Genomic DNA, 27,342 nt, shown 5'->3' on the forward strand with positions numbered 1-27,342 from the left:
TAACATGTAATTTTCATTAAAAATATTAAAATGTGTACATTTCTTGGCCTCAATAGGGAAATCTAGACTTTTGATATGACCTTAGTATTGAAAACTTAACCGTTTCTCCATATTGTTTGGAAGTGTGATTTGGGATATAAATCTCTCCTGATTGTTGATTCATTTCTTTTTTCTGTTACTCAATTTATTGCAATGATGAAGTACATTACCGCAATGGCAGCAACCATCAGCACACAAAATATTACAATCCCAGTTATGACAAAGGAAGTTTGAAAGAATCTTCTACCGTCCCAAGTATTTACCACTGCCATCTACCGATCTTGGCGTGTTGATTAATTTCTGAGATTAAGACGTTCAAGGCACGTGATTGCACACAAAACACAGCTCTTCAAGCTGCTGTGGTCCCATCTCAGATTGTGACATAAGAGTGGGCCTGGGAGTGAAATTCCATTCTGCTCACAGGCTTTGCACAGTTCTTCACACTCCGCGTAGAGCACGGAGTTACAAAAAACTCCATAGCAGAGTTTTTTCCTTACTCGCACTCCCCAACGTTAAATTGGTGAATGAGGAAAATTTTACTTCGGACCACCTCCCTGCATGATTTCTCAATGCGGGGGGTCATGAATGGTCGCTACCACTCACATTGAGAAACCTCCTGTTCACATTGAGGAAGCTTCCACTCAAGTAAAACATCTACTCGGGTGGCAGAAAGAAGCAGCGCCCTACTGTGCTCTGCGTGGTGGTATTCATGCTGATTTTCCTGCACTGGACAAACAACCAGCACTAAAAATAAGCACAAATGGTGTGAAGTAACGCACCCGCTGCTTGCAATTATTTTTGGTTGGTTCGTGGAGTCCACATAGCGGAACTCTTGAAACTCGGCTCAGTCCTACATTAGAGATGAGGGAGTGGAAAAAAAGAAAAGTTGGAGGGAATAGTGCATGACATCACTGAACCACAAGCCACCACAGGGAGGAAGAAGAGGGGAAACTGGTTCACTCTTATGCAACAGTGAATGTTTCTTCAAGTAGCACAAGAAGGTTCACTCTCCCTCACACCTACAAGTGGTTCCTGAAATGATGGTGATGGTTTTGTTGAATTGTTCCTGCTGTACCTGTGACATTGTCCAGTGGGAAAGAGGAACACAAGCTTTAACAAGTCCTTACCCACCAAAAAGGTAGAGCAAAAGGAAATGGAGGAACACTCTGGGGAATTCACATTCTCCCCACACAGAGGCTCAATATTCCTTAGGTTGAGGTATGTGGTCTCTGCCCTTCTGTCAAAGTCATAAATCATCAAGAAACCCACAATAGATAACAGGGTAATGCTGGAGTGAGTATGCAGTCTCTGTTCCCTGGCAAGGAAGATTCGCTCCAGTCAAACATCATCAAGAAGCCTGTGGTGAGGAAAAGGATTATGCTAGAGTGAGTATGTCGTCTCTGACCCCCTATCAAAGTCATAATCTCTGTCTCCCTGTCAAGTTCATACATCATGAAGAAGCATGTGGTGAGGAAAAGGATAATGCTAAAGTGAGTATGTGGCCTCTGCCCTCAAGTCAAGGTCATACACCATCAAGAAGCCAGAGGAGAGGAAGAGGGTAATTGTAGAGTGTGTCTGTGGTCTCTGTCCCTTGTTAAAAACATGCATCTTCCAGAAGCCCCTCTGCCCCATGTAGGCTCCTCTACAGCCAACTCCCTTGTAGAAGCTGATTCATTACTTTCAATAATTGTCATGGTCAACCTTCAAAAACAAAAACTGCAGTCTGCCATCTCTGGTGAATAGAAAATTATCACCTTAGACTATGGTGCATCATTCCAAGTAAAAAACAAAGCCCCCACCCACGTCCTTCACAAAAGTGGAAGAATATAAGGCATTGGATTGCTTCATAAAGAAATTAGTGTCTTGTTTGATAAATAAGTGAGCAGAGAGATGAAAAAACAGGGTTGTATGAAACCCTATGTGAATGGAACTGATTTAAAGTGTTTATTTGGTCTTGATGCTTGGCTTGCCAATAACAGAATAATATTTAAGTGGTCCCTGTTTCTTATGTCGTCTGCAGGTATAATTCCAACTAATGGGTGGTGTTTGCAAATAAAAACACAAACCTGCCAATAATTGTCCCCTCACTGTAGGCCATAATTGAACACCTCCATGTCATGGATGCCAGGGCCAGAACTGCCATCTAAGGATGATCACAATGTGCTAATAATCCACATAACTCTGCTGAAGTTGGCCAGACGTGGGCACCCTCATGTCATGGGTGTCCTATTTTACCAAGAATCAATAGCATTATGACATGTAATGTGTAAATTAATGGCAATGATGTCCATAATATTTTAAGAATAACAAAAATTCTGCTGAGCTCAACATATCTTCAGAAAGGGGTGCTGTCATGCCAAGGGACCATGCTAAGAGTCACCAATCATAATGCCCAGACGCCACATTATGCTAGGGATGGGCAGGGGCCCCGGGATATCATTAGTAGATTAATATATGAGTAAGATCATTGGCAGGTAGGGTGCTTTAAGGCTTAAATATGGAGGCAAAAGGGATTCTCAGGTACAAGTCAAGTAGTACTCATGCAAAAGACACACAATTGATGGACGGAATGCAGAACCAATCAAAACATTCAACCCCAGTCAAGAGATCTGGGTTAAATCCCTCATTCTTTTGCTCACCATGCCACCCTAGTTTAGACCTGGCCATATGCAAATCAGTCTTGGCCCTATGTCTCATGGGATCAGTCCAGCCTAAACTGCCAAGCCAGGTCCTCCCTGGACTGGAAACAAGCAGGACCGGTAGCGGACATATAGAACTCCTCAAAAGTGGAAGCAATAGTCCTTAACCCAGTACCATGATGCAAGATGTAAGATGAATAGGGGGTGCCCTGCCCCGGTACTTCTTGGTGCTGATGGGTACAGGACGGGCCCGTCCTTGGCTAATGCTTTGCCTGGGCGCATCCTGCGCAGCGGTACTCAGACATACTTTAAGTATGTGCACAGATGGAGATGGCTGATTATTCTGCAGGGGGTTATGGGACACGAAGTCTCCAGCAATCAGGATAAGTGTGACCGCTCACCCCGGGGCAGGAAATGAGATGCTGAACTCAGGGGCATCTTCCCTTCATGGTAGGCACAAACAGGCACAAACAGGCTGCAATTCACACCGTCAGCAGCAATTACAGCAGGGTTTGATCATTCACACTCTTGCCATATCTACTCTGTTTTTTACCCTTCTGAGTTTGATACAATAAGTATAACCGAGGAGTTAGATTATTGTTATAGGTGTTATGAGCCCCTAGGGATGATGCATTGTCTGTAGTAGGTATGATTATAAATGGAAACACAGGGATCCTGTTGTATTGTAAATAGTAACTTTTTCTTTTCCTTTCAGTTTCTGCTGAATGGAGTCATCTTTGCCAGGATGTCGCCTAGACAGAAAGCAAGCTTGGCTGAGGAACTGATGAAATTAGAGTAAGTAGGGTGACTTCTAGGGAGCAGCAGCAGCGCCTATTTCACAGAGTGAACATTTTCAATGGTTATTTTTTTGGTTAAATATATCTATTGAGCAAACAGCATAATATATAACAAAGCATTGCATTTACAAACATTTTTCTTTTACACTTTAACAATCTGAGAAATAAATCATATGTAATTCACGAAAAGAAAAAGTAAGAGAGTAAGCAAACAAGGGCAATGTGAGATTAGGCAATAAGCTTTTGAATAAGAAAGAAAGAGAGGAAAGATGAAGGAGAGGGAAAATTAGAAGGAAGAAGAGAGGAAAATACTATCAGAATAAAATTATCTCGTGCTCCCCTTCCCCCCCACTGAGGCAGCACTTGCTCCCCTCCCCCCCCCCGAACTGAGGCACCAGGGAGCATTAGAGTGCAGCAGTGGCAGCGCTGGGTGGTGAGCAGAGCGCGGTGAGCTCAGCCACCCCAACGGCTGTGCAGGGAAGCTTCGGAACAACAGAACTGCAAAGGATCGGGAGACGCAGATCTTCTCGGACCCCCAGCCAGCCCGCCCAGCCCCCGACACTGGACATAAAACATCAAGCAGGCGAGTCTGCCAGTACTGCAGTGGGCATTCTGCCACTTCGGTGCCACACGCCAGGAGAGAAGCAGAGTTGAGTGATTGGGGAGTGCGGAGAGCAGAGCAGCAGGAGAGGGAGCGCTGGTACGGCTGGTGCTGCTGATACCGCTGACACAGCCAATTCCGCCGAGACTGCTGGAGCCGCGGAGGCAGCGTCGTTTGGATTGACGAGAAGCAGGGAACGAGAGGAGAGGAGCGGCAAACGGTGAGCGGTGTGTAGCTGCGGCTCTTTCTGCGGCCGAGGCTATGCCTAGAGTGGCTGAGATTTCGCAGGTGAACGGTGAGCGGAGAAACCTGCGGGCCATCTTTAAAAAGCCAAACCGCTAACCCACAATCCCCCCAAGAAAATCACTCCTTCTCCCCCCACTGCACATCCTGGTTCTGGTCCTAGCCCCACCAAAACCCTGTTAGCTCCACCTAAACCCAGCTTAGCCCACCCACCAAACCTCATTAAAAAGACAACCAAGGGTGGAAGGAAGTCGTCAAGGACCAAGAGTCGGAAGAAATAGGTTGCCGCAGCAAGGAGCTCACGTTAAAAGGAGGATAAAAGAAATGGCAGGGTCAGCCTACCAACTTGGGAGAGAGAGTTCCCTGGTAAGCCGGCAGATAAGACCCACTAGTCTGGGTACAGCAAGCAGTTTCCCAAGTGTCCACTACTTGACTATTGTTCCATCCAGACTATTGCCACCTGTCTGATTCCACCCACTTTCTGCCGTCTTTTCACCGTCCTCTGCAGCCTGATTAGTGTTGCAAGTCAAGTCAAAAAGCACTTTATTCGATTAAATAAAAATCATAAAAGTATGCTATACAAATACATAAAAACATCATACAAAGCTATAAAAATACTGTACATTTTAAAATTCAGTTGCAAGAAACTACTGTTATTCACCAAAACACAGTCTATATCCTTACTGTCAAATGGCGTACAAAAAGCTGAGATCCTAAACAATGTTTATGAAAAGACAGGGCACGGGACAAGCAATCAGAAGGAGCGCCGGGAAGTCAGTCTAACTAGGAAAGTGTCTTACAATCCCCGGAATAACTAAATACGTTAAAAAACTAACCAAATACTTTATAAAACAAAGTACAGATGAGCAGGGGCGAACACAATAAGATCAACAAAATAATACTAATAATGATGAGGAAAAGAAAATAGCAGATTCCAATGATCTCACTCAAAATCAAAAAGTAATTGAGGCAGATACAAAAAGTACCCCTAGAATCCTGGATGAACTAACCAGTACTCTTACAATTTCAGAATCAACAAAATCAGAAACACGTTAAGCACAGCAAACTCTAGACTACGATGTCACCTGTCCACATATCAACATTAAGGACTTGATCTTCTATAAAGAAGCACCAAAGGAGTCACGGATAATACAGAACAGTACTCCACAAAAACAGTTTAACGCAGAAGGGTCCCTTTCTCAATCACCAGATTTCTCACTCCTAAAGATTATCGGACTCTCCAACAAATACACTCCGGTATCTAAATCTTTGTTTACCCAACAAAAAATTCTGGAATCCGTTCTCATCCATATTGGGAACATTTTGGAAAACTCTGATTAGATGCTGGATATCCAATTAGGAATGCTAAAAAACCTAGTGGAAAAAATGGAAGAAAGACCAATTAAAAACAATACTACCAACAGAAAAAGGTGAAAAACATATTGCGGAAAACCTTCTATAACCAAAAGATGTAATAACAACAAAATAACTTTCTCCACTGAAGAAAGAAGTAGCAACTCAAAGAGGTTGGAGTGTATCAAAAAGGGAACAGAAGACCTCAATCAGATTTATTCCCTTACAAATCTCTTCAAGAAAAATAACAAGCCAGACATTCACCAACCGGCCAAACCATATTACCCAATCTTCACCAACATAAAAACTAAAGCACAGCCAAATCTGAATAACTCTTCAGTATCTAATCAAAAAGTAATAGAGACTACTGCAATCTCAATTGTTGTTTCTCCTGGCCTTGAAGAACCAAACAATGAAAGAAAACAAACAAAGATCAAACGGAAAAGGACAAAGAAAAGGGCAATAAGAAGGTTCCCAAAGACGGAAGCCCGGAAGACAAGGTTACAGAACACCTTCTCCCCCACGATTAAGTCCCAAGAAAAAAAAGAAAGGTCAGAAATTGTGCAGAACCAGGTAGAAAAGGAGCTGAAACCTTTAATTAAAGTACAAAGGGTAAACTCTAACCAACTTAACCCAATGACGTCAAGTTACTCAGCTTTAGAACCTGGAACAAAGACCCGGCTCATAAGGATATCCCACAAAGAACCCATACTACTGGGAAGACACAATTTTGTCTCCGAAGATCAAACCATGCCACCTGGAAATCATAGACTTATTCCCTTCAGAGAGGGTCACAAATCTACTAGAAAAGATACAGCCGCTACACTTTCTATCTAGAAACGAAATAAAATTACTAACTTTCCCAGAAAAATCTAAAACCACAACAGCGATTGTAGAATTCTGGTCTCGAGTAATACCAGGAATAATAGTAAAGGAAAGCGAGACTCTTCACAAATATGGTTACGACTTGACACCAGTGCAAAATTGCAAAACCCAAAGGTTGGAGATTCCTGAAGAAACTAACAAAACTAAAACTCAGCAATCGATCCAAAGGCACAGTGCCATAAATAATCCTCTAAATTTCTTTAAAGAAAATATATTTGTTTCGATAAAGAATGGAGAAAGGAGAAGCTGGAGCAAAAATACACTAAAGAGGGAAATAACAACAAAGGAATACTCATGGGCTTGGATTGCAAAGAATCTGAATAGTAACAAACAGGGCAAGGAAACCAACTCCCTTTTTACCACAGGTTTGACCATCTCTTCCTGGAATATTACCGAAAAAAACACAAGAGAAATTAGCCTTAATCAAGGAAGACTGACCAAGGATTTTGGGGCCCTACATGAAACTTGGCGAACAACAACTTTTGACCAACAAGACTATTACGTATATGATATGCCTGCAGTGCATGTCGAACGGGGACATGCGAAAGGCGGGATAGCAATTCTTCTTAACAAAGATTTTAAGTGGGGCCAAGAAATTATCCCAACAGACTCAAAGAACTTTCAATGTATTAAGGTCAAATTTGGGATCGACCCACTAGAAACTCGGAAAGATCTCCTTATCTTTAATGTCTACATCCCCCCGGGTCAGAAATGGATGCTGAAGTAATAGAAATATTCGAGGGAATAGAAAAGGTAGTAGACGGACAAGGCTATCCATTAGTCTTCATAATAGGCAACTTCAATAGAAAAATATCTAAACTGTGAAAATGAAGAAGCCCTGGCAATTCCCACTCCTCTATTCCCCAAAGAAAACAAATCTGATAAAAGAGGGAAAATCTGCTAGCCTCACTCTCAACGCTAAACAAAGTAATACTAAATGGCAACGTAGAAGGAAATATTCTGGCATCATCCACAAGAAAAGGGAACTTCAGCTGCTCAACCCTAGACTAAATGATCTGTAGCTTGGATCTGTTTGGTTCAGTCTCATCCCTCAATAATAATTTTGAACCGGGGAGTGATCATGCAATTCTTCGATTAGCTACAGAGTGGAAAAAGCAACTTATATCCTCAGGCCACATTATGTACTTTCAAAGTACAGTCTTGGTGAACCAGGTCCAAAGATGGATACTGTGGAATTCAAGGACCCTCAATAAAATTATTAATGCAATTGAGATGGCTCAATCATTACAGACAACGCACTCTATAAACCCAATAACAAACTTTGAAGTAGTCATCAAAAACTTGGTACAATCTTTGCAGGAAAATCTAACAAAACTGGAGCTAAGAGTGAAACAAAACAAAATACGGAACTCAGACACTAATGCAACAGAATTAAATAAATGAATAAGGTCGCAATTCCTCCACTACTCTGCATCAAAACCACTAGAAATTAACAACTTGATGAAATGGAGCAGGAGAGAAAAAGAAAAAAACACAGGATAAAAACTGGATCGACATACAGATAGCAACAAAACAGAATAACCAACGTGCATACTGGAATATACTTGCCAAAGAAATAGGCACAAAAAAATCATTACAAGCCATCCCAGTACCCCCTTTAGAATGGGAAACATACCTAACTAATTTATACAAATTAAATAAAGGTTCAGAAAGTACGAACGGACTGGCAAGTAATCCAGGAGTAAATACTTTAGATAATGGAGCTCCATCTTCCTCTCTAATTGAGTTATATATAAAAAAGGCAAGAACGTTGGGAGCAATGGGGCCGAATCAAATTCCAATTAAGGTCCTCTGAAGCAATCCCAAAGAATGGAGTAAGTTCTTAGCTCCCATCTTTCGACATATCTTTGACATAGGGGAAATTCCAAAATCATGGAAAGGGAGCATTGTAATCCCAATACATAAGAAGGGCTCTAGGTTGCTTCCCGGTAATTACAGGCAGATAGCTCTCCTGGACGCAACAGGAAAGATTTTTGCAGTAGCAGGGCATTTTCATCAGGTGTAATTCCTTTATATCAAGCTGGGTTTAGTCCAAAACACTTGGTCACTGATAACATTGCGGTGTTGCAAACAATAATCAATAAATATGTAACTTTAAAATCTAAAGTCGTGTACGCTGCTTTCATTGAATTTACGACCGCATTTTATAGGGTGGACAGAGGAGCGCTCTGGAGAGAACTTCGTGAAATGGGTATCCTGGATAACCTACTCCATGTAATAACATCACTATACTCTTGAACTTGGTGTCAAGTCCAAATGGGGTGAGAGAAGGGTCTCACAAGCCCAATACCTACCCCAAATGGCCTTTGACAAGGATGCCTCCTTGATCCCTTATTGTTTTCCTTATATCTTAGTGATCTACCCAGAAGTTCCAAACAAGTCTGCAACTTTCCACCTGAAATTGCATTTCATAAAATCCACACCATGATGTATGCAGACGATGTAGTCATTCTAGATCTAACACCATTTGGCCTGCAAAGGAATCTGCAAGCACTCTATAAATACACAGTAGAAAATTACTTAACACCGAACACCACAAAAAAAATAGTTTCCTTTTCAGGAAGGAAACAGTGTGCTAACTACAATTGGACTCTAGGGGGTAAACTGCTGGCAGTTGCAAACAAATATACCTACTTAGGGAGAATTTTTTCTAAATCCCTGCAAAACTTGCTTCATATTCAGAATCTGAACCGGAAAGTCGACGTCCATATGGGGGCACTTTTACGATGATATGCCTCGACCAGTCAAAGGCATTTTTCCTCTCTTCGTCAGGTATATACTGCTAAGATCCTGCCAGTAGTATCATACGCTCTTAAATATATCCCACTACGTCAATGGAAACATCTAGATCTCAAAGAAGGGAAAGTCCTCCGGAAACTCATAAAGATGTCTCAAGCTGTTCCGGTACAATCTCTCCGCCTCAAACTTTCACTAGTTAGCTCTTATGCCAGAGGAATTAGTAAAATTATTAGATGGACATATAACCTCATCCATGCGGTACAAGGAATGCTATGATCAAAACAGAGACATTTGAACAAGGTTCGTCGAAATATGTATTTTGAAGCAATGTCTCAATTGCTTTTAAAATATCAAATGTTAATATTATTATGTTCCAATCTTAGACTTCTGCCCGGTTGAAGCTCTTTTTAAAACATCTAACACCAAGGTTAAACTTTGAAATTCATATTCAGCATTGCTCCAAATGGACACTGCATAAAAATTATGCTGAAACAATTTCTTATAAGAAAATACAGCAGTATATCTATTTTAACCTAAAGCACAGTGTCAGGCAATCGATTATATTACTCCAGCTTGGGATACTTCTTCTAAAATCTTTTACCTTCAAATGGCTCCCAAAAGAATAAAACTAGTAGTTACTGTAACCTGTGTAACGGCGGGGAGCAAGATCTGGAACACATGTTATTTGTTTGCTCAAATGTGACAGTTGTAGAAACAAGAAAAAAGTTTATACAACCAATTCGCACAAAATGTAAAATGAATTCAGTTCAGAACTTGATTTTGCTTTGTAAGGTTTTGCCAAATGAATTTGTATGTTACAATTTATTTACATTTTTTAAATCTTTCTTAACTTTATATTAGAATGACAATATTTATCATCTTATTGCCAAATTGTAAAGGAAAATTGTATGTATTAAATATTTATTGTTCTCAGCCAAGAACTAAATCAAATAAAATAAACTTGAACTTGATGCTCATGTGTAGCCGGACGAGTAAACTGCTACTGTTCACTGCGCCAGGCGGTGCGAGACTTGATGCTGCCCAGATTTACAAAATCAGGTGTAACGAGGGGAAATGTTTTTTTTACTCTTTCCACGTGCACTGTATTCTGCAGCACAAATTAAATGAGGAAAACGCTTCTCATTATTGTTTTTGTACTGGAAGGTGCTCCTTCCTGTACAAAAACAATCCTGCCATCTACACAGACTCCCTTGCACCATGGATCAAGGGTGCCTGTGTTGGCGCTAGGCACCAAATTGTCCGTCCCACTGGTTGAAAGGACAGGAAAGTACCTTATCTCGTAAATAAGGTGCATTCCTGCCCTTTCGAATTGGTGTAGGGCAGCACAGCAAAATGACGTGTGGCACTGCCCTGCATCAATTTTGTGGATTAAGGAAGTTGCACAACCCATTAACTTATGTAAAGATCTTAGGCCCAATGCAAATAAAAAAAACATTAAGTAGCAGTTTATCATACAAAAGGCAAATATCATATATGTTGCTGACCCTTCTAAATGATAATAAAATATGTTACACAGTAACTCACCGGTGCTTCTAAAAGGGATCACTGAAATAATATCGACTGACAAAATATCGACTTGCCAAAATATCGTGGACAAAATATCGACAGTCAAAATATCGAGTTTGTATCTACAAACAGGTAAGTACAAACATATCGAGTACAAAATATCGTTAACAAAAATATAGATGTAAAAAATATCGACTTTATTAAAAACAGTGTTAAATTAAATTAATATTAAATTTTAATTACTAAAATATACTTAAAACGACTTAAATTAAATTATAATAATAAAATAATAAATGAAAATAATAAAAATAATTTTTTAAAATCTTATTTGTTGACCCTGAACCCTAAAAATACCCCTTTACCCAAAAACCCAAAACTGACCCTGAACCCTAAAAATACCCCTTTACCCAAAAACCCAAAACTGACCCTGAACCCTAAAAATACCCCTTTACCCATGACCTGAAAACTGACCCTGAACCCTAAAAAAACCCCTTTACCCATGACCTGAAAACTGACCCTGAACCCTAAAAATACCCCTTTACCCATGACCTGAAAACTGACCCTGAACCCTAAAAATACCCCTTTACCCATGACCTGAAAACTGACCCTGAACCCTAAAAATACCCCTTTACCCATGAACTGAAAACTGACCCTGAACCCTAAAAATACCCCTTTACCCATGACCTGAAAACTGACCCTGAACCCTAAAAATACCCCTTTACCCATGACCTGAAAACTGACCCTGAACCCTAAAAATACCCCTTTACCCATGACCTGAAAACTGACACTGAACCCTAAAAATACCCCTTTACCCATGAACTGAAAACTGACCCTGAACCCTAAAAATACCCCTTTACCCATGAACTGAAAACTGACCCTGAACCCTAAAAATGCTCCTTTACCCAAAAATTATCAATATTATTTAATTACCAATTAATTATTAATTAACAATAACAATAAAGTAAATATATTAGAACATTAGGTGTAATTATTTTAATAATTAATATTATTTTATCAAAATTAATTACTTAAAAATAACACAAAATTATATATATAAAAAATGTACTCTAATTAATGTAATTAACTAATTACAATTAATTAATTAACAATTATTTACTAATACAAAATATATTCAAAATTATATTAATTAATTAACTAATTAATATTAATTAATTATCAATTAATTATTAATTAAAAATATTAACAAACATATATTAATTAATTAATTATTATTAAATTACTTCCCACCCTATTCCCCTATAAACCCACAACCCGCTACAGAATTACATTACGCAATTATTATCAAAACAAAATTCATGTAATAAAATATTTAATAACATTAATACACACTATTCACACATATTATTACATAAAAATACACTATAAAATATTATATATTATTAAAAAATCGATATTTTTGCTATCTATATTTTATACAGTCGATATTACTTCACTTACCTGAAAAACGATATTTTTGTAGTCGATATTATGTCCAGTCGATATTTTGTCCAGTCTATATTTAAAACTCGATATTATGTCCAGTCGATATTTTGGAGTCGATATTTTGTCTCTATACCTTCTAAAAGAGACATTTTTAAAGAACTACAAGCAGGAACCAAGAGAGAACCACCAGATTTCTAGAAAGGCTGGGCGGGGTTCACGGAGTTCCGCTACGTGGAACTCCGTGAAGTGCATAAAAAACCTCTGCAGCACTACCCGGAGTTCCACAAGCGGCAGAGTGCATTAGATAAATGCAGTCTGCTGTGATTTTTAGTGGCAGGTGCTTGCCCGCACTGTGCAATCATCACGAACATCACCATGCACAGCGCAAGCGGGTGCTGCTTCCTTTCTGCCACTCGAGTAGATTTGTACTTCAGCGACAGCTTTCTCAACGCGAACACATGGTATCTCAACATCTCGCTGGGAGGTTGATTCTCAATGCTCGCGCTCACTCTGCTCCGCTACTCAGAGCAGAGTTTTTCGGAACTCCGCATAACGCAGAGTACAGAAGACTCTGCAAACTCCTCGAGCGGAGCAGAATTCACCGCCCAGACTTAATTTCTAGATGCAACAAGGTAATTAGACATCTAATGTTGGAGGAATAAACACATCACATATTTTCTGTAAGAAAGAAAATGACATGCAAATCCAGATCTGGAGGGAATAACTTAGCATCCAAAAATTATATTTTATTCCACATTAACTCATACATCAAAACTGACCCTGCATTGAACAAGGCAATTCCAGTGGGGAACATAAGAAGTTTCAATTTAGTTCCTTGAGTTTTTCTACTGGGCAGTGGTGTAAGATTAGCCCCGCATGGCAGGGGGCGGCTGAACTTCAGATAGACCCCTTCAGCACTGTGCATGGACGGTGGGCCTCTGGCCTGAGTGCTCCTTGCTGGGTTTGGTTGGTGGGGGCCCTCCATGTAATTTGCAGGGGGTCCCCTCAAGTTTTCTTACACACCTCCCACTGGACTTCTTCCTTTCATCCTCATACAGAAAAAGAAAGTCCTCTATGATTCAATGTGCAGTTTAGGTGCAGAATTGTGTGCATTTTACAAGCTCAGGAAAAGGTTAAAGTTCATAAGATAGATATACTACAGCTTTGCCAATGAGGTCCCTGAGGTTAGAGGAGGCAAACCTGCTAGTGTACTGTTTAAAGGAGATAAATCACTTATAGATGCAGATGCTCCATTGTAGGTCTTAAACTTAATTTTCCGAATGGCTTGTGAGGCCTGCTTTTCTCTGTATTATCTTTTTGATGTAGTAGTTACAAAGATCATGGTTGCTTGTTCCAGCCTATCACTGAGCAGCACTTCACATGGATAATTAGGAGCATGGGCATGAGAGTGAAGTAAAATTATTTGTTGTTCGTTAGGAGGGTTTTGGTGAAAATATCAAGAGGTCAGCTTCACCCCTCACTTGCTCTTTCTTTTGTTTTCCAGTTATGTTCTGGGAATGTGTGGCGATGGTGCTAATGACTGTGGGGTGAGTATAAGAAGCACTGCACCTTGACATGCTTCTAAGTGACAAGTGAAATGTATTGGTGAGGCTGCATGTCCATTATTCATCAGTGGGAGAAGCATTTGGGTCATGAAGACGGTCCATTCACTTGTATCCATGATTAAACGATTGATTCATTTGTTGGTGTTTTTTAACATTGATTCCAGAGTGTAGCCGTCTCTGGTTAGGCTCCAACTCCTCCTAGCCCATGATTGGTTAGAGCCACTGTTCTATAAAGTCCTTGTGTGGCTACAAATGGTGTCAGGAGAAGCACAACCAGCATGTGTCAAACTTCAATACATTTATTTATCACATGGACCAGGCAGACCTCCTGTTAATAAGAGTCTCTTCACGCCTTCAGAGATGAAGATGATTCTCTTTCAGCCTGTGGAATGCTTTTGGGAGTCTCAGATAAATTTTTCCTGCAGGATCAATAACCTTTACACACGTTTTTCTTTAACAGGCACTAAGAACGGCTCACGTTGGTATCTCGCTTTCGGAGGAAGAAGCGTCAATGGCTTCATCTTTCACGTCGCGAACCCCAAATATTGAATGTGTTTCTGAAGTCATCAAGTAAGCCAAATACTGCATATTCTTAGTATGCACTGGTCATAGGAAAAGACACTAAGCAAAACACAAATACCGTATTCTCAAGGGTACACACATTTCCACATGTAGATTTACTGAAGTGTAAATCTGGGGCTGCACCAGGGTGCAAGTCTACACTTTTTTCTAGTCACCATTTGTAGCGTATATTTGGTATAGAGACAAAATATCAACTCCAAAATATCGACTGGACATAATATCGAGTTTTAAATATAGACTGGACAAAATATCGACTGGACATAATATCGACTACAAAAATATCGTTTTTCAGGTAAGTGAAGTAATATCGACTGTATAAAATATAGATAGCAAAAATATCGATTTTTTAATAATATATAATATTTTATAGTGTATTTTTATGTAATAATATGTGTGAATAGTGTGTATTAATGTTATTAAATATTTTATTACATGAATTTTGTTTTGATAATAATTGCGTAATGTAATTCTGTAGCGGGTTGTGGGTTTATAGGGGAATAGGGTGGGAAGTAATTTAATAATAATTAATTAATTAATATATGTTTGTTAATATTTTTAATTAATAATTAATTGATAATTAATTAATATTAATTAGTTAATTAATTAATATAATTTTTAATATATTTTGTATTAGTAAATAATTGTTAATTAATTAATTGTAATTAGTTAATTACAATAATTAGAGTAAATTTTTTATATATATAATTTTGTGTTATTTTTAAGTAATTAATTTTGATAAAATAATATTAATTATTAAAATAATTACACCTAATGTTCTAATATATTTACTTTATTGTTATAGCTAATTAATAATTAATTGGTAATTAAATAATATTGATAATTTTTGGGTAAAGGAGCATTTTTAGGGTTCAGGGTCAGTTTTCAGTTCATGGGTAAAGGGGTATTTTTAGGGTTCAGGGTCAGTTTTCAGTTCATGGGTAAAGGGGTATTTTTAGGGTTCAGGGTCAGTTTTCAGTTCATGGGTAAAGGGGTATTTTTAGGGTTCAGGGTCAGTTTTCAGGTCATGGGTAAAGGGGTATTTTTAGAGTTCAGGGTCAGTTTTCAGGTCATGGGTAAAGGGGTATTTTTAGGGTTCAGGGTCAGTTTTCAGGTCATGGGTAAAGGGGTATTTTTAGGGTTCAGGGTCAGTTTTCAGTTCATGGGTAAAGGGGTTTTTTTAGGGTTCAGGGTCAGTTTTCAGGTCATGGGTAAAGGGGTATTTTTAGGGTTCAGGGTCAGTTTTCAGGTCATGGGTAAAGGGGTATTTTTAGGGTTCAGGGTCAGTTTTCAGGTCATGGGTAAAGGGGTATTTTTAGGGTTCAGGGTCAGTTTTCAGGTCATGGGTAAAGGGGTATTTTTAGGGTTCAGGGTCAGTTTTGGGTTTTTGGGTAAAGGGGTATTTTTAGGGTTCAGGGTCAGTTTTGGGTTTTTGGGTAAAGGGGTATTTTTAGGGTTCAGGGTCAACAAATAAGATTTAAAAAAATTATTTTTATTATTTTCATTTATTATTTTATTATTATAATTTAATTTAAGTCGTTTTAAGTATATTTTAGTAATTAAAATTTAATATTAATTTAATTTAACACTGTTTTTAATAAAGTCGATATTTTTTACATCTATATTTTTGTTAACGATATTTTGTACTCGATATTTTTGTACTTACCTGTTTGTAGATACAAACTCGATATTTTGACTGTCGATATTTTGTCCACGATATTTTGGCAAGTCGATATTTTGTCAGTCGATATTATTTCAGTGATCCCTTTTAGAAGCACCGGTGAGTTACTGTGTAACATATTTTATTATCATATTATTTCAGTGATCCGTATATTTACATCTAAATGTAGAGTTACATGTCTCAACCCCCTCAGGTCATGGGGTGGACACAACTAGGTTGAAATTGCTTGTGTAAATTTACTACTTGTACATTTTTACATGTTGGTGAAGATCTCAGCCACCCTGATGGATACTATTGGAAAAATTAATAAAAACTTTGTGAATGAGTTAAAAACAATTACGAAAATCACTTTAATGTAATAATATACATTTAAAATGCTCAGGTCCGTGTGTGTTAAACTCTGTAGTTTGTGCTGTCCTGCACCTCCTTTGCTCTCTCATGTGCCGCCTGTTCCATCATGGGGTGCACTTCCGGCAGTTCCTTTTGTTCTGTTATCTCTGGTGCCTCATCATTTGTTCCTACAACATCTTCTCCTTACACCCATAGACTCCAGCATCCCCAGGCCTCCAAGGTCTGTTTTATATTGCATTAAAACCTGTTTAATTTCCGTCATGCTGTCTCTGAACCTGTGTGACCCAGGAATATAAATATTTGAATCCAGGGGCCTTGGTTCCTTGCCCTTTGCGGGATAAAGTCTTGATAAAAAAAGTCCCAAAGCCAGAATACCATTCATCTGAGAGGAACCCCCGGTGCTGGAGGGCCCCCAGGAACTCCCATTCCACGAGGAAGAACTGTGTCACATTGTGATTGAAGAAATCCATTTCTGTAGAACCCTCATCTTTCTCTGTGATGCCCACCAAGGTGTTAATGTTTCTCCTTGAGTGTCTCTCCTCACCTTCTGCAAAGGAACTTTGCCCCTGCCAAATCTTTGACCTTGTTCTGAAGCCACTGCACTTTCGGCCTCACAGACATGTTTTGGATCACCCTATCTGTCTATTGTTTACAGTCAGCTTTCATTGGGTTCACATCAATTGCCAAAGCATAAATCTTGTTCTCGATGGTGGCCTTGATATCCAGAATAGCTTTCAGTATGGCGCAAATGTCTATTGTGGTCCTGCCAATTAAATTTCTATAGATTTCAATGTGCCCTCCACCTACAAGGTATCATCAGGATCACTCTGTGTTTCAACTGTTTGCCTTTTAGCCCTTTTGCATGTACCATCATGGCGGTATGGACGACAGTCAAAAGTAATGACTACAGATACCCGTGTCCTCCAGTATAAAGCCTCACTTTGGCAACATAATCTCACACTTCTAAAGTCCTGTGTTAAGAGGCTGTTGTGGTCAAGATCCCCTCTCTCGTGGGCACAATGTAAAGTGCAGATTGGCCACAAAGACCCCCTCCCCTCTAAAATAAAGAAAGCCCTGGGGAAGCCATTCCTAATTCCTAGTGAGCTCATGTAGTGGCCTTTCCTCCCCTTTAAAATATATATGGCCCTGGGTGATGAGGTCACCATGGTCATAATAGGTCTGAAGAGGGGGGGCATGCAGCACGCTCTCCACTTTAAAAAGGAAAAATAACCTGGGGGATTGGTCCCCACGCCTGGTTATCTACGCAAACCTGCCACACACTTCCAAAGGCCATTTACAGTGTCAAATTGGCTGCCTTTGGGATGGATGACCTCAGAGCCTTGCCACATACATAAAGAAGCACAATTCCTGTTGCTATTGGGATTTCTGCCCCACTCTGGTGGAAGATTGGAAGTAACTAAGATATTTAGGCCTTGGAGAGCACTAGCCGATTGCTAGGGGGACACTCCCAGACTCAAAAAATAGGCCCTGGTGTCTAGTGAGTGGATCCATGTTTGGGGATCCACTAAGGAAAGGGATCATTGGAAAGGGAGATTCTCTCCTTCCAATGATACCTTTCCCATCTGAATCCCTACTCGAGAGCCTTAAATAGCCCCCCAAGCAGTGAAGCAGTAAAAGTGAAATGAGCCTATAGGCTCATTTCACTTTAATTTTCAATTGTAATGACATCAGCACCCAATCATCATTACAAAACTCAAAAAAGGCCTTGGATTCCTGGGGCAGCTCTTCCCCAGCAGCTCTAAGTGATATCAAAACTGCCACCAGGGTGAGGACGTGCTGGTTCCGTTCTCTGTTCCGAGCGTTGGAGAACATCTGCAGCACATTCTTAGAATTAAAGTGGTTAAAATGGTAATGGGGGGGAACAATATGTATACATTTATAAATATATATACATATTTTATTAAATGTCAAAATTCTGTAAAATAAATATTATGAAAAAAATCAAAAATACTGTAATACATTAGATTTTCCAAATACAGTGTATTTTCTATGTTTTTACATATTTAAATATGCACAAAAATGTCTACTCAGTACAACAGTAATACCTACAAATTACTGCAGTATTTATTATCTTTATTTAAATACTCAGTTCACCCTTTATTAAAGTGTCAATAGGTAGTGAATAACAATAAAACCTACTACTTACCTATATCTAAGACCATAAACCAAATTGCAGTGAAACGTGGGACACAGACAAACTTTGCTAAAACCTACATGGATGTCATTTACCTTTGGTAAACACAGCCATTAGCCAAAACATACTGGCTTCACATTCACATGTACCATGGTACACCACAAACTTAGCGTGGCATACTGAGGCACAAGATATTACTTACTTTCTTAAAAAGTATAACTTTAATACTACTTATACTATTCACACATTCTCACAAAACTTACCAATTACATCTCATTATGTATATCGCTTACACTTTACATCTACATCTATTCACTCACGTTCAAGCTATGTCTGTTTCAATTACCACACTCCACTCTAGCCACTCCACTCTATTCTTCTCAACTCTACATCACTACACTCTAAGCTATTACAGTCTATACCTCTCCATTCATTGTCACTCTACTATATGCCAATCCACTGTATGCCACTCTACTCTATGTTAATCCACTGTGTGCCACTATACTCTACTCTACTCCAGTCCACTCATTACTGCTACACTTTACACTATTCCACTGTATGCACCTCCCTTCTATGACACTGCACTCAATGTTATTTTGCTCTATGCCACTCCACTCTATGACACTTAAGTGAACCACTGTATTTCACTGTATTCCACTGCGCACCACTCCACGACAATGTCCTGTATGCTGTTACACGGCACTACTCCACTCTATGCCACTCCACTCTGCACCACTCTAATCTATGTTACTACACTCTGCGTTGATAAACTGTACATCACTGCACTCTACAATACTCAACAATATGCTACTCCACTGTACGTCACTTCACTGTATTGCAGGAAACTTAATGTTATTCCACTGTACATTACTCCACTGTACCCCATTCCAATCCTCTCTATGTCACTTCTCTATATGCTACTCCACCGAACACCACTTCACAGTGCGCTACTATACTTGACGATACTCAATTCTATGACACTCCATCCTGTGCCACTCCACTGTACACCCCTTCGATCTACACCACTGTATGCTTCTCCACTGTATCCACTTCACGCCACTCATCTCTGCGTCACTACACTCTACGCTATTCCAGTGTACGCCATTCCACAGTGTGCTATGAAACTGTATGCCACTACAGTCTATCCCTCTACACTATACCTCATTCCACCCTGTAACACTCTGCTCTACAATATGCCACTCTATGCCACTCCACTGTACACCACTCCAGTATGAGCTATTCTACTGCACGCCACTACACTGCACCTAACTCCACTCTACACTACTAAACTGTACATCACTATACACTATTTCACTCTACGCCACTCTTCTCTACATGACTCCACTCTACCCTTATTAGTGTATGCTGTTCCAGTGTACAACACTCCACTGTATGCCACTCAACTCTACTCCACTACATGCTATTCCACTGTACTGCAGTCCACTGTACTACACTCCTCTCTGCCATTGCACTGTCCCACTTGTCACTGTATGATATTTCACAGTATGTCACTGCACTGTAAGACTTCCATTCTAAGCCACTACAATGTACAAAGAAAAACAAATGATGGACGGAATTCTGAAATAATCAAACATTTACCACAGTCACAGATCTGGATTAATAAATCCATTGTATTTTTGCACGCCACGCCATTCCAGGTCTTCCCTGAACCTGAAACAAGCATCCTGGGACCGGTTCAGGGTAACACCCCTCATCAGCCAGGCTAGCTTGAATCTGGTGGCTTAGCGAACACAGGACCCATGTCTGGGCATACCCTTCCCACTTAGGGCAACAAATGCAAAAAGAACAAATGATGGACGGAATGCTGAATTAACCAAATATGCATTCCAAGTCAAGGATCTGGTTTAAATCCATCATTTTTTTGCATGCCACGCCATTCCAGTTAAGACCCAGCATATGCAAATCAGTATTCACCCTGTCTGCATACCACAATGTACGCCACTTCACTATATACCAATCCCCTCTCCACTATTCAACTATATAGAACTCCACTGTACAAAACTCTCCTCTGTGCTATCCCACTCTATGCCACTCCAATGTATGCCACTCAACTAGACATTATTCCAAAGTACACCATTCAACTGCATGCCACTCCACTCTACCTCACTCCACTCTAACCTGCTCCACTCTACCCCACTCCACTCTATCCCGCTCCGGTCTATGCCACTTAAATCTATATTCTATGTAACTCCGGACTATGCCACTCCACTGTACACTACTCCACTGTATGGTGCTCCACTCTACGCAACTCTACTGTATGACACAACACTATACCTACTCCACTGCAAGCCACTGAACTCTATGCTCCTCCACTTCGGACTATTACACTCTATCACTCTCCATTCTATGCCACCACACTCTTGGCCACCCCACTGTAAGCTATTTTACTGTATGCGACTCCACTCTGTGCTACTACATCTATAACACTCCACTGTATGCTATGCTATCTACGCCACTCCACTGTACACCAGTCCCCTCCATGTCACTCCACTATACAGTATTCCTAAGTACAAAACTTTACTTTCTGCCCCTAAACTCTATGCTATTCAACTCTATACAACTCCACTCGACCCCACTTCACTGTACACCATTCCACTATATGTTATTCCAATCTACGTTATTATAGTTTATGTCACTCCACTGTATGCTACTCCACTGTATGCTAGTTCAGTGTATACTAATCTACTGTACGCTATTCCACTGTATGACTTCCTACTCTACCCCACTCTACTCCACCCCAATTCACTCTATGCCTCTCCACTCTACGCCATTCCCCTGTAAGCCACTCAACTTAATGCTGTTACACTTTATGCTATTCCACTGTACACCACCCAAGTCTATGACACTCCACTGTACACTACTCCACCCTAAGCCACTGTACTCTATACTATTCCACTGAATGCCACTCCACGCTATGCAACTCCACTTTACGCTATTTCAGCCTACCCTACTCTAATGTAGTCCACTTTACAACGGTTTACCGTACAATTCTCCAATCTATGATATTCCACTGTATGCCACTCCACTCTAACCCCCTCCACTACACACAATTTCCCTGCCCTGGGGCTGACCAAACAGTCAGCGCCCATAACATTGGGATAGCCACTCCTCCCTGACCCACCCGCCCACAACCAGGAATACCCTTCTTCTACTTTTTCACAGTGGTGCAACACTCCGATGCCCACATGGAGGAGCCGCCCCTGTCCACAAGACTAGAGTCTGACAGTGTATGACCCTGTCATTTACTGTACTCTACGACACTCTAATTAACACCACTTAATTAACTGATTTTCAACACTATGATCTGAAATACATTTGTATTCAAAAATAAAAACCATTTATATTTAATGACAAAACAAAAGGGCAAAGCTAATTTATAGGTAAGAAAATGTTATGTATTCTTTATCTACAAACCCGACGTAAACTCTAGAAACAGAATAAATGATTACGTTTTAGTTATAACTCACTTTACTGATTTACTCACCACTAGTTAAAACGTACATTTTTAATTTATGCACCACCTTCATTATGCTATACCTAATGCATCTCCGTACATATTCTTCTTGCATCAATTGCCACATCAAATTAACTATAACTCGCCATTAAACCATGCTCTGAGGAGTGATGTCATTTCAGAGGTCATAAGTCTTATTGTGACTGCTTTGATTTTGCATGCTATAAATTATATAATATGCAAGGGTATAACCAGTGTATGGAGAAAGGCTGATTGATAAAGCTTTCTATCAGAATTTCATACCATTTGCAACACCACTGTCCAGGATATTTTCTATTAAATAACGTTCCAATTTCTCTGCTGTATTGATAGAAGAGGGATCAATCTTTTGAAGATAGCACCGCAGATGATGGGTCAGATTTACAATGCCCTTTTGCTGTTGCAAAACATGGGGTTTTAGGAGCTATACATTTCTTTCCACACCTACTTCAAGAAATTAATGCTTCAATTGTACATCACGGGCAATTGTGGGTGTAAACCATTAATGAGTTACTGCTCCCCACAGTGAGGTGATAACTTGTTCACAAAGTGTTAAGTGCCTCCTTGAAGCACCTTTGTGAATCATGTCTGGTGGTCCTGGGTTCTGCAGGGACTTGAGCATTTTGCATATCAAATGCTAAGAAGGATTCAGCTGTCACTTTTAACCCTCCATCCTTATATTCGCAGCCAAGAGGTCCAGTAGGATGAGGGCTGAGCTTTCACCTTGGGCGAGGACGGAGCGGATGTCATTGGTTGAGGCGAGGTGTGCGGTCTCTGTGCTGTGGTTGTTTTGTCCTCTGGATTGAGAGATGTCCAGGACCTGGTTCACTTTGATGAACTGAGAGAGTTGGGTGTTGATGGCCGTTATGATGACCTTGGCTGGGAAGGGGAGCATGGAGATGGGTCTGAAGTTCTTGAGGTTTGTTGGGTCAGCAGATGGCTTCTTAAGCAGGGGGTTGATCTTGGCATGTCCAGTCATCATGAAAGGTGGCGTTCTTGATAGAGCAGTTGATGATGCGGCATAGCTCAGGCAGGGGTCCAAGGGGGCTCTGGAGTGGATGCTCTTCATGGTCTTGAGTATTTCATCTGTGGTGAGTAAAGTCCAGATGAGCAGGATATGTTGGGATGCGACGTGGTTGGGTGTGGTGGAAGGGTCTTGGGTTTTGAAAGTGTCATAGATCTGCCTGATTTTGTGGTGGAAGAAGTTGCTGAGTTTGTTGCAGAGGTCTTGAGAGGGGGGACCTCTGTGGTCTCACTGTTGGGCTTAGCACACACCTTGATGATGGCAAAGAGTTCTTCGCTGTTGTCTGCATTTAGTCTGTTTTGGAAGGCTGTTTTCTTTGTGGTTCTGAGGAGGAGGTGGTGTTTGTGTATGGCAGTTTTGAAGGTTGTGTGGGTTTCCGTTGATTTACTTGTTACTCTATCTCTTATCAAATCTTTTTCAGGTGGTCTGGACTTCTGGTGGGTGGGAGTGAACCAGTTGGCTTTTGCGGAGTGTTATTTGCCTGTGGCCTTTCTGAGGAGTGCCAGTGTGTCGGCGCCCTTGGAGATCCATTGGTGGAGGTTGCGTGCTGAGGTGTCTGCTGATGTCAGCAGTGTGATAGTGCTGAGGAAGAAGGTGAGATGTTTTAAATGTCTCTATTCCAGCTACAGTGGGACGGAACGGTGAGGGCGGTGGTGTATGGTGGGCATGGTGAAGGCAAAGAGCATGCAGTGGTGGTAAATCCGGAGGAGTTCGGTGGTGTGGCGATTAGTACCTAGCTCCGGATATATGATGTTACAACTCGCATATTAAAATGCATTCTCAGCAGTATACCACTTGGTGTGCAATGTTGATATCCTAAATTTGTGAATGATACACCTGGCTCAAAAGTCTTTGCAACTTTACACACTTTTAACCCTGAATAAGATGGCACCAGATTTGTTATATGGACAAGAGATATTTCACAAAAAAACGATTGGTAACAGGTTACCAAACTCCTTATAATTCTCTGTCGATTTCACAGCTAAGTAGTTTACCTACACTGTGATGCGTTGTCCTAAATCTGTAGTAGGAGATATGCAGGGTAAAGACAGATCATTTATGAAAGTTTTCATTCATTCAGACTACACATCATGAATGGTTGATGGTGTTTACTCCACATGTATAGTGCATTGACACCCCTAGGTACAGTATGTGTCACTTACTGCCCCAAAATAAATAAGCTGTGGACTGTGCTTGCTATGAACATGTGCGTTAAAGCTTTTGTGACTAAGTAGGAGGGACCGACGTTTTGAAGCCCTGTTTGACTAATCAACAAGTGATTTTTTGTGTTTACCCACCAGGGAGGGGCGCTGTGCCCTTGTGACCTCATTTGCGGTGTTTAAGTTCATGACCATATACGCACTTGCAACCCTGATCAACCAGGTTCTCGTCTTCTGGGTACGTCTTGAACTCTTGGTGGCTTCTGTTATGTTCCACTTGTGACCAATCAATATTGTGGGGTGGAATCACCCAGGAAAATTTAATGAAAAGCTTGACTGTTCATTGCTTTAAATTCTTGTTATTGTGGAGTATATGAAATATCATAAGCTGGGAATCTGTGAAGAAACAGAACCTGTCAATATACTTGAACTCATTATTTTTCCCCTAGGTATTACTCATCGTTTGTTAGGACAGGATAGGGGGGGTCCACAGTGCACATAGTTGGAAAAGTTCAGATTACAGAAACGATGGTTCTTCCCTTATTATGATGCAAATGGATGCTATTTATTAGTATTTTATTTTTTCAAAACTATTGAGATTGAAATGTTTCGTCTCATAGAAGTGATGTACGTCGCTCCGAGTAGGTACAAAAGAATATGTGAATATGGGAGGGGATCACTTGAAGACTGATTGATGGAGTATAATGGTTGGAGTGTGAGCAACAAACTCAGATAGTGCTTTACACATACTGCAGATTGTGCCCAGCCCCTACCTGAAGCTCACCTATGCCAAGATGTAATTGCTGTGTTTTGAAAGAACAACAAACAAGCAAAAGCACAAACCTGGCTCAGTGACAAGAGCCTTGACAGGTTCAAACCCCAACTTTCGCTGAATGCTGATTCACTTGATTTCACAAGGACATCAGCCTCGCCCTCAAGGAACACACTTCTAAACAACATGGGCAGCCTAGAACCAGCTCTCTATTCTAAAGAACATTAAACCCTTTCTTGTAGAAAGCAACATCAAAACTGCTGTTCAAACGCTGGTACTCTTGCATCTGGCTGGTGGTAATGCCCTGCACCATGGAATGCCAGTATCCACGCTGGGACCATTTAAAGATATTCTACACACTGTGCTTCCGTTTTATCGGGTACGTATTTGCTGAGGACCTTAGTCACAGATTACCTAAAACAGCAAACCACATTTCATATAATTCTGCTTAATTTAGCATAACTTCCTGAAATGTTCAATGAACATTAACCATATAAAATTGTGACAGTGATGACACCTTATTTGTCACAGAGAAAACAATGAGTTGGAAAATTGTGATGTCAGAAAAAGAGGATTAAACGGATTCATTGCTTCAATGTTCATGTGAATGAGGAAGACACATGTGGCCCCTGCACAGGCTTGTCTCAGTTGCTTAATATGCACCCATTCATGTACAGATTTACATCCGCTGTCACTATACTCTAGGACACATGAGCTGTGAGACAGCGCCATGTGGGACCGCGACATACATTTGAAAATCTAGAAAAGGCCGCAATTCTGGGGAAGACCACATGACTTAATTATTACCCTGTTCATTTTCTGAAACCATTACTCTTTAAGATTTACAGTAATCAAAACAAACTAAATTTTCTCTTGGTACTTATATGGTAATTGTCATCTTACTCAACGCACACTATATCGCTCTCAGAAGAATGAAAGGCTCAGTCAACTCTGCCAAGGTTCAAATAGGACCAACCTAGAATAATGGTGTTTATATTTTGTTGAGGAGGAAGGATCTTTTTGAAAGCTGAAAGTTCAAATGTAGCACTCGTTAAATGTACTCAAAATCCCCAAGTAATATTTAACCATTCATTTTGAAACCGAGATATGCAGGGGATAGTCCAAGGACTTTTGTACCCTCAGAGGCAATTGGACATTGAAAGAGCCTAGTAATGGACGGCTTGAAGACTGGAGAACCCAACAAAAGCATGACAACATGACTTGGGGAAGCATCTGGGATGGAAGCCTTTAATGCTGTAGGACTTTAAGTATGGAAACCATGATCATATGAGAATAGAAAACCTGGAGGCAAGAGGAACTTATGTGGAACCTGAATTTGAAGTCTCAAAGAACATAGGACCTAGCGGAGAACCTGACCTGATAATGAAAGCTTTTAAGACATGTGAGACTGGTGAAAAGGAGAGTTGGACATTTTGGAAGCTCAAAGACCTGAGGAAGAACCTCAGAAGGCAAGCATTGGATGCATTGGAGCTGGCATTGTGAGTACAGCCTTGGAGATGGTCTAATGTCCATGATGAAGCTACAGAATCCTAGAGCAGTTTACCACCACAGCTATGGAAGGCAAGTTAAACAGGACCAACAAGCTGATGGCTGACAAGCTTATAGACATCCTTATAAAGCAAAGAAGCTGTAATTAAAGCAAAACTTGTTTTAATGTTTCACATAGCTTGCAGTACTATGAGAATATGAGTGAGCCTGGCAATATCCCAGAAAGTAAACTCCTTTGATTGACTCCATTTACGTGGATTACTTCTAAAGCCAAGAAGCTAAGATGCAGCATACTTGCTCCAACTATCCACAGAAGTGGTCTGACTGGGGGCGTGCTTTGATTCTTTATCCCTCTCTAAGCGCTATTCATCCTCTTTTAATGTTGCATCATCTACAGTGCAATGGATGAGCAGCACTCAACTGAGATCAGAGGTGGACTGGATCCTCCAGGTCCCTCTAAACACCAGAGTTTAATGGAAGAGAAGCACAACTGGTTGAGATCAGGAGCAGCTTCCCGTTGGTCTTAACCTGGGCCTGTTGCTGTGCTGCGTATCTGGAGTGCTTGGCCGTAGTAGCTCATCTGCAGCTAACAGAGTTTGCAATGGAAGAAGTCAAGAAACATTTGTATCTCAGTTAGCATTGGTGTTCTCAATTAGTAAAGATGTTTTTATATAAATATATAAACATAATAGAAACAAGAACAACCCCCCGCCCCACAAATTCCACAACTAAAGTAGAGCGATCT

The 27,342-nt window shown here is 40.4% G+C and overlaps 1 protein-coding gene across 1 annotated transcript in view; it reads left to right on the top strand.

The window, feature by feature from the left end:
- LOC147684249 (putative cation-transporting ATPase 13A4) overlaps positions 1-27,342 on the top strand; it is a 276,452-nt gene that overhangs the window by 189,291 nt on the left and 59,819 nt on the right. Inside the window, exons 21-24 of the mRNA XM_086944649.1 lie at positions 3,394-3,473; positions 13,792-13,834; positions 14,313-14,422; positions 24,458-24,554. Of these exons, the coding sequence (XP_086800775.1) occupies positions 3,394-3,473; positions 13,792-13,834; positions 14,313-14,422; positions 24,458-24,554 (330 nt within the window). The remainder of the gene's footprint in view (positions 1-3,393; positions 3,474-13,791; positions 13,835-14,312; positions 14,423-24,457; positions 24,555-27,342) is intronic.

The sequence above is a fragment of the Lissotriton vulgaris genome, chromosome 11 (genome assembly GCF_964263255.1).
Source record: "Lissotriton vulgaris chromosome 11, aLisVul1.2, whole genome shotgun sequence".
In the NCBI taxonomy this organism is placed as follows: Eukaryota; Metazoa; Chordata; class Amphibia; order Caudata; family Salamandridae; genus Lissotriton; species Lissotriton vulgaris.